Raw genomic sequence first — 12,253 nt, 5'->3', positions numbered from 1 at the left:
TCAGGGTCTCACACCATCCAGAACCTGTACGGCTGCGAAATGGACCGGGACGGGCGCCTCCTCCGCGGGTACAGTCAGTTCGCCTACGACGGGACCGACTACCTCGCCCTGAACGAGGACCTGCGCTCCTGGACCGCGGCCTACGCGGGGGCTGAGAACACCCGGCGCAAGTGGGAGGAGGGCGGTGAGGCGGAGCACTGGAGGATCTACCTGGAGGGGGAGTGCCTGGAGTGGCTCCGCCTTTACCTGGAAAACGGGAAGGAGACGCTGCAGCGCGCAGGTACCAGGGCCGCGGGGCTCCCTCCTCTCCCCTCGGGCTGCGGTTCCTACACGGAGACAGGAAATGGACCGGGGTCAGAACACCCTCCTTTGGGTCGGAACATTGAGTCCCCTGGGTTTTAAGATTCAGGACCAGAGAGCGACTCCCCATTCTCTCAGGGACAATTAGGTGCAGTCTCTCTGGGATGGAGGGGAGACCAACCCTGAACTAACCCATCAGAGGTTCCTCTTGACCCTGGCAGTGGCCCTGGGACCCATGGGGACTTTCTCAGGCCTTGTTCTCTGTCCCCCACCCAGTGTGTCTGAGTCCCTACCTGAGGTCTGACCAGGCTTTTCTGAATCATTTGGCCTCCACCCAGGTGGGGAGCAGAATTCCTTTTTCTCCCTCAGAGACCTGCTTCCTACCCTGGGCTGTGTCACTCTGACTCTAGAACTTTCCAGATACTAAAAGATCATCCTGGGTGCCTCTGTCCAGGCTGCTGTCTGGGATTTGTGGTCCCTCCCCCACCCCAGCTGTCCTGTCCACTCTCAGGATGGTCACATGAGTGCTGCTGGAGTGACCCATGAGGGATGAAAAGTTCCTGAATTTTCCTCACCCTTCTCCTCAGACCCCCCAAAAGCACACGTGACCCACCACCCCATCTCTGACCATGAGGTCACCCTGAGGTGCTGGGCCCTGGGCTTCTACCCTGCGGAGATCACCCTGACCTGGCAGCGTGACGGGCAGGACCTGACCCAGGACATGGAGCTTGTGGAGACCAGGCCTGCAGGGGACGGGAGCTTCCAGAAGTGGGCGGCCGTGGTGGTGCCCCCTGGAGAGGAGCAGAGCTACACGTGCCATGTGCAGCACGAGGGGCTGCCCGAGCCCCTGACCCTGAGATGGGGTGAGGAGGGGACGTGGGCACAGAGCCTCTTCTCAGGGAGCAGGGGCCTCTGGAGGATTTCAGCAGGGTCAGGGCTGCGGCCTGTGGGTCAAGGCCCTCACCTTCCCTTCCCTTCCCAGAGCCTCCTCAGGCCACCATCCCCACTGTGGTCACCATTGCTGTCCTGGTCCTCCTTGGAGCTGTGGTCACCGGAGCTGTGGTGGGGGCTGTGATGTGGAGGAGGAGGCGCTCAGGTAGGGAAGGGTGGGGTCTGAGTTTCTTGTCCCACAGGGGGTTTCAAGCCCAGGAAGAACTGTGTCTACTTCGTTAATGGGAAGTACTGTCCCCACGCGTGTGCTTGCCCAGTCTGGGGCTGTTTGCTAACACTGACTCTTTAGTGAGGCACGTGTGAACATGAGGGACAGATTTATCACCTTGATGAGCCAGGTGATGGGACCTGGTCCCCCACAGTCACTGGTCAGAGGAGAGGGTCCTGCTGAGGACAGACCTTCAGAAGAATAGTTGGTCCTGTCTCCACACATGTACTTTCCTCTGGTTTCCTGATCCTGTTCTGGGTCTGCAGTCACAGTTCTGGAAACTTCTCTGGGGCCCAGGACTAGGGGTTCCTTTAGGACCTCAGGGCCCTGCCTCCTCCCTGGTCTCTCACGGGATGTTTTCTTCCTACAGGTGGGAGGGGAGGGAGCTACGCTCAGGCTGCCAGTCAGTACAGAGGGGGTGACCCCTGAGACCCTGTGACAGTGCAGACGGGAGCCATGGGGGGACCTCACTCCCCATAGTTCCTCCTTTAGTCTCCAGTCCTGGGGGCACTGACCGTGTCCTGTTGTGTTCTGTCTCAGGCAGTGACAGTTCCCAGGGCTCTGATGTGTCTCTCACGGCTTCTAAAGGTGAGACCCTGTTGTGGGGAGGGGTTGGGGCAGAGGGGACAGGACTGGGTGATAGGGCTCTTCTGGGACATTTAGAGTATGAGGTAGGCTATTGAGAATGTCACCAGTTACAGCCAGTGACCTGAATTTGTTCGTGATTATTTTCTTCTACAGCGTGAGACAGCTGCCTTGTCAGGGACTGAGTGACAGAAGATGCTTCACACACACCCACCAACCGTGTTTGTGACTTCAGGAATATCTCACTTCTCTCTCTGCAAAGGGCATCTGAACGTGTCTGCATTCCTATCAGCATAGTGTGAGGAGGTGGGAGGCTGGCCCACCCCTGTCCCCACGTCCCCTCCCCACACTTCCCTGTGCAGCAGAGGGGGGCTGGGCCCTCCCCATCCCTGTCTGTACTTCGTGGAGCACTGAGCTGCAGCTTCTTACTCCTTATTGAAATAAGTCTCTGGGTGTGAATTTGTGTTTTCAGTTCTTGCCATGAGGGGTTGTTGTGGAAGTTTGAGAGGAAATAAATGGAAGCACCGAGTCTTTTCCAGAACCGGTGTGTCTGCTGTGCTGAGTCTGTTGCAGGGACAGGAGAGGCTGTGAGGACCAAGCATGGTTGGGGTCGTGCCCAGTCGGTGCTCAGGGCTGAGACCAGCTCGGCCATGGGTGTGCACAGAGAACAGTCGCTGCAGGACTTAAGAAAACACAGAAGACACAGCATAGAGAAAAGATGGGCACAGGGGACTCCCAGCCTCTAGGACTGAGAGCCCAGATCTCTGCAGCCTCATTGTATTTATTGGTCTCTTTGCTTATCAAGCTAATTAACGAGCCTCATTGTATTTATTGGTCTCTTTGCTCATCAAGCTAATTAACGAAACCCAGGTTAAGTTAGCAGAGCATGGATTCGGGTGCAGAGAAGGAGGATTAACTAATACCTTTCAGGTGTGCAGGAAAAGGCCATAGGGATCAGCTGCTTCCATGAAACAACCCTATCAGTGCTGCCGGGCAGTGTTCTGCCCCCACAGGACTTGGTTTTCGAAAGTCCACACCAAAGACCTGTCTCAGGGCAGCATCCTAATCTCTGGCCATTTCCCCACACCCCTTCCCTCCATCACATGGATGTGGTCACACTTCAGAAGCTCTGTGAACACCAGTGTCAACGGGGTTTTTGGGGGGAAGTTTCCCTATATGGACCTGATCGATTAAATCACTGGCCATTGCGGATTGAACTCCCAGCGGTTCGGGCAGTGAGGCTGAAAGTCCCGACCCTCTGAGCAAGCCTGTCTCTCCGGTGACCAGCCCTGTCCTGAAACTACCCAGGACCCTCAGTCACAAGCCATCTCATGAGCATCCCAGGAGATTCTGAGGGTTTTATGAGCTCTGTGCCAGGAACCAGGGCAAAGACCAAATAGTTTCCATTATGCCACAGGTGTTTGACCACAGACTCATTGATAGAAACAGTATCACAGCAGTTAACAGATGCCGGCACACCCACTGCTTAGGTTTGATTGAGGCCAACACTCAAAGTGAAGAACTATTACTGCCCTAGAGAGTCTACCAGGCGAGGAAGGGGTAGTAACCCAGATTCCCAAAGCAATCATGCGTTTTATCCCACACAGAGATAAACTATTGCTCTAAAGCAGGGGTCCAGAAACTTTTTGGCTGAGAGAGCCATGAATACCACATATTTTAAAATGTAATTCCGTGAGAGCCATACAATACGTTTAACACTAAATACAAGTAAATGCGTGCATTTTATGTAAGACCAACACTTTTAAAGTACAATAAGTCTCTGAATTCTTTTAAATAATGTTATCCTGTTGCTAACCAATGATGAATAAAGTACTTCTTACCATTAATGTGACTTCTGGTGCTGCATGGTTTTGCTGATGGCTTTGTAGTCTGGATGATACGTGGTGAGGTTAAGCTTCATGCAGGCATTGAGACTTCCATCTGTTAAACGTGATCATAGGTTGGTCTTAACGTTCTTTAGATGTGAGAAAGACTGCTCACGTGCATACATAGAACCAAACATTGTCAGTACAGCAATACTCACACGCTACAGTGTGTGGTATGTGACGGGAAGGGCGTTTCAAGTTTTGACAATCAGCTGGTCCACAGGTTGAAGTTTTTTCATTTCTCCCCACTTGTGTTTGCTCGCCAACTCTGCTTTCTGTTGTGCAAGTCTTTCCAAATCTTCATTCAGTGACTTGAACTTATTCACCCACATGTCTGAGGCCTTCAGGTCAGCAGCTAGTAGCTCAAAATCTCTAACAGAGACACCAGGATGTAACTCAGGTCGGCGCTGTCCACTGCACACTCGTGTGGATGGGTGATGAACTTAAAAAGATGAGTGTGCTCACAGAATTCTCCAAAGCACACTTTGAATGACTGCAGGAGGTTAGATGTGAAGCCCACTAGCTGCTGGAGATGAAGATGTTGAGCAGGGTCACTTGCTGTGCATGCATCTTTAAACACTCCCAGTTTTTCAAAGTGTAGTAAATGACCTGTTTCAATGTCATCGATGAAGAGTTCCAGCTTGTTTTCAAATGCAAACACTGCTTGTTGAAGGGATAAGACTGTATTTCCAACGCCTTGCATTTTCACATTGAGCTGGTTCAGATGTTCAGTCATGTCCACGAGATAGTAGAACTTCAGGAGCCACTCAGTTAGCTAACTCAGGATACTTGACATTTTTCATTTCAAGAAAAGTCCGGATTTCGCTCAGACAAGCCGCGAAACGGCTGAGCACCTTCCCTCTTGACAACCAACACACACTGCTGTACAGAAGCAGACCAGGATAATTATTCCCAACTTCATCCAGCAGTGTTTTAAACTGGCGATCATTTTAAGCTCGGGCAACAATAAAGTTGACCACCCGAATGACCAGCGACATCACCTCACCAAGCTGCTCGCCACACATCTGAGCACAAAGCGCCTCCTGATGTAGGATGCAGTGAAAACTTAGGATAGGTCTCTTTTCATGTTCACAAAGAAGGTTTATGAATCCTCTGTTTTTCCCCACCATGCACGGAGCACCATCAGTACACATGGAAATAAGTTTATCCATCGGTAGATTTTTTCTTTAGCGAACTCAGTGAAAGACTTGAATAAATCCTCCCTTCTTGTTGTCTCTTTCATAGGCGAAACAGCAAGACTTTCCTCACGTAGTGTATCACCGACAGCATACCTTGCAATCACGCTGAACTGGGATAAATGGCTTACGTCTGTTGACTCATCCAAAGCGAGAGAAAAGAATGGTGCTGCATTTATGTCCTTCACTTGTGTTGCCTCAATTTGATTTGCCATCATGATGGTATAATTGTGAACAGTTCTTGCTGACAGAGGCATGTCTTTTATTCGTTTGATTATCTTGTCTTTATCCGAAAAGTCATCAAAAACTTCATTGGCAACATCAAGCATGAATGTTTTGGCATACTCCCCATCTGTGAATGGCTTTCCATTTCTCACAATTGCTAAAGCACCAGCAAAGCCAGCCGAATTCCAGTCACCTTGTTGGGTCCAAAAACGAAGTTGCTGCTGACTAGCTTGCACTCTGCACAGTAGCTCTTGACATGCTTTCTTTCTGCTGTTCCCCGCTGGATATTTTGATGCAAATGTATTATGGCGTGTGTTGAAGTGCCACTTTATATTTGAGTGTTTCATCGATGCAATTTTATCATTGCATATTAGACACACTGCAGAACCTGCTCTCTCCACAAAGGTGAATTCCTCTGTCCATTCCTGCTGAAAAGTACGATACTCCTCATCTTTTTTTCTTTTAGCCATCTTCTTTGTCAAAAGAGTTTCTGCAATTAGCTAGCTGACTACTTGATTAAAAGGAGGGAAGTTTATTTCCTGACCTCACAATGACCTGTGTAAGTTACACATTATACAATAAAAATTTGGTGTTGTCCCAGAGGACAGCTGTGATTGGCTCCAGCTACCTGCAACCATGAACATGAGCGGTAGGAAATGAATGGATTGTAATACATGAGAATGTTTTATATTTTTAACGTTATTTTTTAATTAAAGATTTGTCTGCGAGCCAGATGCAGCCATCAAAAGAGCCACATCTGGCTTGCGAGCCATAGGTTCCCGACCGCTGGCATAGACCATGCAGATGTTTCCAGTTATCTGGCCAACAGGCAAAAAGCCAGCCCTCAGGTCTTCAGCTCCAATCCTCTGCTCCTTTCTTGTTGCTGGGACTCCGTGTCCATGTCTTCTTGCTGCTGACTGACCCGATGAGGCAGAGGTCAGCCCGCACTCACTCAGCCCGCCCTGCTCGGCCCCAGAGCAGGGAGCTCTCAGCTGGTGGACGGGCTGCTTCTGTCTCCCTGCTGCCTTGTGGTTTAGGGTTTTCTGGGCGTCTGTTTTGGTCATTGAAGTCGCCCCGGCACCGACCTGGAGGTGGCCGCTGACCTTGGGTCTCCTCTCCTTGATTTTCCTTGTCTTCGGCGTCCCCGGCCTCTCCAGGCTCTGTGGTGAGGGGGGCCCTGCGGAAACGTGGCCGTAGCCCCGATACCCACTCTGCTCACTGGTCCCCCTGCTCTCCTGCCCCATGGTTGTCAGCGCCCCGCATCCCCTCTCCCTGCACGGGGACAGAGTACTGGGGTCCACGCCCACCGGGTGCCCACATGGGGTAGGTGGGAACCCTCGCCTGCGGGAGGGTCGGTGCTGTTGGGCCTGGCCTTCAGCCCATTCTCTGGTGTCTCATGCTTTTCCCCTGCCCACCATTCTGGTCATTCTGCAGGTGACGGAGCAGAGGACCCCGGCCACGTGAACAGCGTCTGTACTGGGTCTGGTCTGCGGCACGTTTCCTGCCTTGTGCTGGACGCCAGGGGGAGGGGGTGGGGGTCTGTGACATGTGCGGCCTCCACACCCTTTGTTCCTTCCTCAGCATCGAGACCCCCAGCTGTCCATCTCCTACTCCGCGGGGACGATCCTGGGGGTCCCTTCTACCCCATCGGGTGCTCCCCAGGGTCACTGTCCTTCAGGGCAGTCTGGTGTGCAAACGAATCTTCCTTGGTGGCATTCCTGCTGATGAGACCATATCCGTTCTTTACACTGAACCATTTCACTTTCCCTAGAACCTTCCTTGTGATGACCTTCCTGTCCCCTCCCCTCCGGCAGGTGCTCCCCTCTGCCCCGGTGGTGCCTGGTGCGGTACGTGCAGGGCTGTGGGTGGCTGCAGTGAGTGGTTCATGGTCCCGGCCTCGCTGCCCGTGGTTGCGGTGAGGTGACCGGGACAGGGCCGGGTGCTCAGCAGCAGATCCTCCCAGGGTGTGACGGTCACGAGGCCAGCAGCGCTTGGGGGGCCGCTCAGGGTTCCCTGGGGTCTGTCCACTGCTCCAGGTACTGACCAACTCGACTGTCTTATTAACAAGAGTCCCTGCGGATGGCAGTGATTGCCCTTAATGTGAGCGGTGTCCTGCTCACACTGAACGTGTCATTTGGTTTGTGCAGGTGGGCTCAGCGGGGACCAGAGGTGGCTCTAGGAACACCGGGCACCTTCCCCTCGCTGGTGGCCGAGTGACCCCCCAGCTGCCCCCACAATGAAGAAAGGTGGACGCTCTCACCTCAGCCCCACTTGTGGGGACACCGTGAGTGAGACTCATTTTGGGGTCTCACTGCTCTGCTCAATGTTGTGGAGCCTCCGTCCATGTGGCTCAGGCCCGGGCGGGGTCCACAGGTGGCTGAGTGTCATTGACTTCTCAAGGACAACATTCCCTGTGCCCCCAGGACCAGCAGGCAGTAATCTGTGCATTGATGACATTCTCTAGCGTGCGGGGCATAGTGCGGGCGCCAGGAGGCAGCCTCTTGCAGGGGTTTCACCAGCAACCTGTTTCCTTTCCCGGCATCTAGACCCACGTGGGAGAGCTTCCTGCGGAGAGAAGGCTTTAGCTCCAGCCCTCCAGAGTCTCAGGGATACGGTGTTGTCCCGTGCTGTGGGAGATCCATGGGGCGAAGACGTAGGAACACACGTGTGGAGGGGGGGGGGGTGAGGGGGGGAGTGACTACTCCGGGGTGGGGTTGCCAGGCAACCCCGGTGTTTAAGACGCGAAACTGGAACACAAACCATGCACACGGGCGTCTATTGTCCCACTCCTGCCCCGCAGCCAGGCGTTCAGCACGGAGAGGGCCGTCCCGACCAGGCCGAAACCCTGGAATAAATGTCCACCTGCCAGGACGGGCCGGAGCCAGGACGCTGTGTGAGGTCACAGCCTAAGTCCAGAACGCGGGGCCCTTTCTAAACGCAGTCCTGTCCGAGGCCTGTGCCTCTCACTGTCCCCGTGCTGGAGTTTTACATCAGGTGCAGAGTCACTGTCCCTGAGCGTCTGCAGCAGGCGGACAGGAGCCTGACCCTGGGTCTGTTCTGCGTGGAGCAAGGTGCCGGCCGCGTCTCAGGCTCTGAGCTGGGGCTCCGCTTTCTGCAGCGAGACCTTCCTGCGTCTGCGGAGCAAGGACAGTCAGGACGCCTGGGAGGGGGGCGAGGTGTGTCCATCTCCTGACCACTCCCCTGTCTCACATAAGGGACAGACACGGGACAGCAATGCCCCAGACAGCCAGAGGCCACTGAAATCAGACAGAGGGGAGACAAGACGGCCTTAGGGAGGGAAGTGTCCCCAGGGGGACCCTTATCCCAGCCAGTCACACGAGGTCTCCGGGGACTCGGGCTCGTGCAGGGTCACTCAGTGCTGGACTAGTCTTCACACCGCTCCCGACTGAAGTCCCAGTGACAGGATCCCAGGGTGGAGAAGTTATGTTACTGTCTGAGGTGCTTTTAGTGGCTGAATACATCCTCTTTCCTCCTTTCTTTTCCGTTCCCTGAGGATTTTGAAAAACAGGGACTACTCCAGCCTTGTTCTTCCTGAGTGGGGGTTGGCAGAGGGATGAAGCCCCTTGCTTGTGCTGTGACTCCGGGGCACCTGCTGGGAAGAGCCTCAGGCCTGAGCTGGCTCTCACCCTCTGCCCCTGGGGGTGGGGGAGGGGACAGCAGACGCTGTGCCCTGTGAGGGAGGCCTGGGGACCCCGTTCTCATCAGGGGGACGCAGTCTCTCACCACGATTTTTCTTTCCGTGGACTTGGAGGAACACGGGTCCACAACTAGACTAAGTGTTTCTTGTTCCTCCACAGGCTCCTGGTCTGACCTGAAAACCGTGTGTGTGTTGGAACAAGGGTTTCTCTGTGTTTCTTCAGCCCCACAGGGTGGTTCTGAGACAGACCCAGCTTCCCCAGAGGATCCTGGTGCCAGGATCCACCAGGTACTTGTTCGGTTGTCCTTCTCTCTGTTCCCGCCCACAGCTCTCTCCTGGGTCCTCCACCCCAGCTCCCTTCCCTTTAACTCCAAGGACAAGAAAACTCAGTGTCCTCGTCTGCTTCTCCTAAAAATGTGCACCCAGTCATCTCCATGTCACCTTTTGTTTCTGAGGATTTTGGTAAATGCTGGGACTCAATGAAGAAGTTCACTATGGTTTATTCATAGACAAGAAGGAAACAGGGGGTCTTCCAGCTACTGGGGAGGGGGCACCTTGGACAGGGCCTCCCGGAACCTGCTGTGTGTGGCTGGGCTGCCCCGTGGGCATGTTTTCTGCCTTCACCCAGGGAGCTCAGGGACGGTTGTTCTCAGTCATTCCAGGACGAGCAGACCGTGAGTCTGGGCTGTCCAACCCGTATCCACACAGCACTTGTTCAACCTGTAACTTATTAGGAGCAAGCTGTTTTCATTATCATTTAGAAATCACATTCAGGTCAGAATTTTAAGAATTAGAAATGTCATATAATAAATGTAAATTCTTTTCTTTTCATACAATAATAAAGAGTCCTGGATCAAAACTAAAAAGCTAAGCCTTTTTAATGCATCAACATGTGGAAGAGACAGACTTGTCCTCTAGGTCTGCATCCATCTGGCCGCCCAGCCCCCCCCGTCCTAGGGACACAGGTGGGACAGGCGTGCCTCTGGTTAGAAAGGCTCACAGCCACACACACAGCTCTCCTTCTCACAGGCGGCCCTGCTCCTACCGTCCACACTGACGGCAGGTGTTGTGTTCTGAGGCAAACTATTGTGAAGGCCAGGAGAGGGGACATTTTTGTCTAACTGTTCGTTTGGCATAAAGTATAGAGCAGTTTTTTCAATGGATGTGACACAAGAAATTTAAAAGATGCAATTACTGACTATTTTGTCAGGGGCACTGTCCTCTTTTCCCCTAAAATGTCAAGTTAAAAAATGACAACAGTCAACACAACAATAGAAACCCATCCAGTGTCACTGAATCAAAATTATATGTATTTTTGGTCAAATTGGCAAAAAATGTACTTTTCGTTGTACTCTGAAATTTTAGGAATTCATTTATGTGTGCTATGAGATGGAAATGATTGAAAATGGCTGCATTAATTGTTCAAACGTTGAACTAGCCTTGCACACCTGGGATGGATCCCACGTGGTTGTGATGGACAGTTCTCCGTATATACTGAGGGCTTGATTTGCTGATATTTTGTTGAGGATGTTTATGCCTGTGTTGATGACAGATGTCAGTCTGTAGTTTTCCTGTAATGTGTCTCTGGTGTTGGTATTAGGACAATGCTGCCCTCACAGAATGAAGTGGGAGGTACTCCTCTCCCATCTTCTGAAGGAGACTGTGGAGAATTCGTATAATTTCTCCCCCGACCGTTTGGTGGAATTCACCAGCGACCCCACTGGGGCTTGGACTTTCTGTTTTGAAATGTTACTCATTAGTGATTCAATTTCTTTCTTTCTATTTTTTTTTTTTTTTGGAAGAGACAGAGAGAGTCAGAGAGAGGGATAGATAGGGACAGAGAGGAAAGGAGAGAGACGAGAAGCATCAATTTTTCATTGTAGCACGTTACTTGTTCAGTGATTATTTCTCATATGTGCCCTGACCAGAGGGCTACAGCAGAGTGAGTGACCCCTTGCTCAACCCAGCACCCTTGGGCTTCAATCCAGTGACCTTTGGGTTCAAGCCAGAGACCGTGACATCATGTCTATGATATATGATCAACCAGCGACATTGGGGTTTTGAACCTGGGTCGTCCGTGCCCCAGTCCAAAGTTCTATCCTCTGTGCCACCGCCTGGTCAGGGAGTGATTCAATTTCATATATAAATATGGTTCTATTTTGGTTGTCTATTTCATTTCACTTTTGCAAATTATTTTTTTAAATATTTTATTTATTGATTTTTTAGAGAGAGAGGAGTGAGAGAGAGAGACAGAGAGAGAGAAGGGGGAGGAGCAGGAAGCATCAACTCCCATATGTGCCTTGACCAGGCAAGCCCAAGGTTTCGAACTGGCGACCTCAGTGTACCAGGTCGACACTTTATCCCACTGCGCCACCACAGGTCAGACCTGCAAATTATTTTTGAGTAACGTTTGATTTACACAGCAGTTGTAAAGGTAGAAAACAGAGCTCCCATGTGCCCGTCACTCAGCTTCCCTTAATGTTAACATGTAACAGAGTCATGCTGAGACTAAGAAACTCAGCGATTTAATATTGAACACACTGTCAGCTGAGCTACAGACTTTGTTTGAATGTCACCACTTTTTCCAGTAACGTTCTGTTTCTGTTCCGGGATCAAATCTGAGAACCTTAATGCACTAAACTGTTGTGTCTCCTTAGTCTCCTCTGATCAATTATTTTCCCCGTTTTCATGACCTTGAAATACTTGAAGGATCCTGAGCAGATAATTAGCAAAATGTCTCTCACTGTAGGTGTGTTTGATATTTTCTCATGATTAGGTTGGGATGTGGGTTTGGGGAGGAATTCCATAAAGACAAGTGTCTCCTCATTGCGTCTTGTCAGGGGATGCGTGATATTACCATCACTTTTCCACAGGATTATGGTGATTTCTACCAAGTTCCTCCCTGTAAATACAGTTGATCTTTGAACAACATGGGTGGTAGGGTCACCATGCACTCAGCTCAGTAGAAAATCTGTGTATAACTTTAGACTTGCTGAAAACTTAACTACTAGTAGACCAGATGCCTTACCAACAATGTAGTTTATATGTTAAATAGTATTACATACTATAATCATACAATAAAATAGCTAAGAGTAAAGGAAATGATAACAAAATCGTAAGGAAGAGAAAATACACTTACAACACTGTGTGTATTTATTAAAATAACTCCGTGTATAAGTGGACCAGCACAGCTCAAACTTGTGTTCTTCAATGGTCAGTTGTTGTGAGTTACAGTTAGTCATTT

General features: G+C 51.3%; 2 protein-coding genes across 2 annotated transcripts in view; both read left to right on the top strand.

Annotated features, from left to right (window-relative positions):
- The window catches only part of LOC136387724 (saoe class I histocompatibility antigen, A alpha chain-like), a 106,536-nt gene that overhangs the window by 27,010 nt on the left and 67,273 nt on the right, over window positions 1-12,253 (top strand). The window lies entirely within an intron of this gene.
- Window positions 1-12,253, top strand: part of LOC136387722 (saoe class I histocompatibility antigen, A alpha chain-like) — a 51,403-nt gene that overhangs the window by 802 nt on the left and 38,348 nt on the right. Inside the window, exons 3-8 of the mRNA XM_066359691.1 lie at window positions 5-280; window positions 888-1,163; window positions 1,283-1,396; window positions 1,830-1,862; window positions 2,000-2,047; window positions 2,201-2,560. Of these exons, the coding sequence (XP_066215788.1) occupies window positions 5-280; window positions 888-1,163; window positions 1,283-1,396; window positions 1,830-1,862; window positions 2,000-2,047; window positions 2,201-2,205 (752 nt within the window). The 3' untranslated portion in view covers window positions 2,206-2,560. Of the gene's footprint in view, window positions 1-4; window positions 281-887; window positions 1,164-1,282; window positions 1,397-1,829; window positions 1,863-1,999; window positions 2,048-2,200 lie in introns of the transcript that reaches the window.

The sequence above is a fragment of the Saccopteryx leptura genome, chromosome 1, assembly GCF_036850995.1.
Source record: "Saccopteryx leptura isolate mSacLep1 chromosome 1, mSacLep1_pri_phased_curated, whole genome shotgun sequence".
In the NCBI taxonomy this organism is placed as follows: domain Eukaryota; kingdom Metazoa; phylum Chordata; class Mammalia; order Chiroptera; family Emballonuridae; genus Saccopteryx; species Saccopteryx leptura.
This window is presented reverse-complemented; position numbering and strand designations above follow the sequence as displayed.